This window comes from Onychostruthus taczanowskii, unplaced genomic scaffold (genome assembly GCF_017590055.1).
Source record: "Onychostruthus taczanowskii isolate IOZ18803 unplaced genomic scaffold, ASM1759005v1 scaffold5213, whole genome shotgun sequence".
NCBI lineage: Eukaryota > Metazoa > Chordata > Aves > Passeriformes > Passeridae > Onychostruthus > Onychostruthus taczanowskii.
Genome location: NW_024502807.1, coordinates 1 through 583, shown reverse-complemented (window position 1 = coordinate 583; position 583 = coordinate 1). Strand labels below are relative to the sequence as shown.

At 65.2% G+C, this 583-nt stretch overlaps 1 protein-coding gene across 1 annotated transcript; it reads left to right on the top strand.

The window, feature by feature from the left end:
* Nucleotides 1-23: 23 nt before the first annotated feature.
* Nucleotides 24-544, top strand: LOC121342281 (SOSS complex subunit B1-like; the record flags this gene model as incomplete). The annotated part of the gene is made up of 3 exons (XM_041416581.1): nt 24-166; nt 252-323; nt 415-544. Coding segments are annotated over 3 exons (345 nt in total), but the record flags the coding sequence as incomplete, so codon positions are not given.
* Nucleotides 545-583: the final 39 nt, after the last annotated feature.

Genomic DNA, 583 nt, shown 5'->3' with positions numbered 1-583 from the left:
CCCCCGCTGTCCCCGCTGTCCCCTCAGGCCGGGTGACCAAGACCAAGGACGGCCACGAGGTCAGGACGTGCAAAGTGGCCGACAAGACCGGCAGCATCAACATCTCCGTGTGGGACGATGTGGGCAACCTCATCCAGCCTGGGGACATCATCCGCCTCACCAAGGGGTACTGGGGACCCCCGGGGACCCCCGGGGACACTTGGGGACACTCGGGGACGCCGCCCTGACCTCCTCATCCTCCTCATCCTCAGCTACGCCTCCGTCTTCAAGGGCTGCCTGACGCTCTACACCGGCCGAGGGGGGGATCTGCAGAAGATTGGAGAGTGAGGAGGGGGCTTTGGGGGGTTTTTTTTTGGGGGGGTTTTGGGGTTTTTGGGGCGGGGGGCACCCCGGAAACGGGCGCTGTGCCCGCAGGTTCTGCATGGTTTACTCCGAGGTGCCCAACTTCAGCGAGCCCAACCCCGAGTACGCCGCGCAGCAGGGCCCGGGCAAGGGGGTGAGTCGGGGGGCACGGGGGGGTCACCCTGTGTTCCCAGGAGTTTGAACCAAATCCCCACCAAATCCCCACCAATTCACCCCCAAT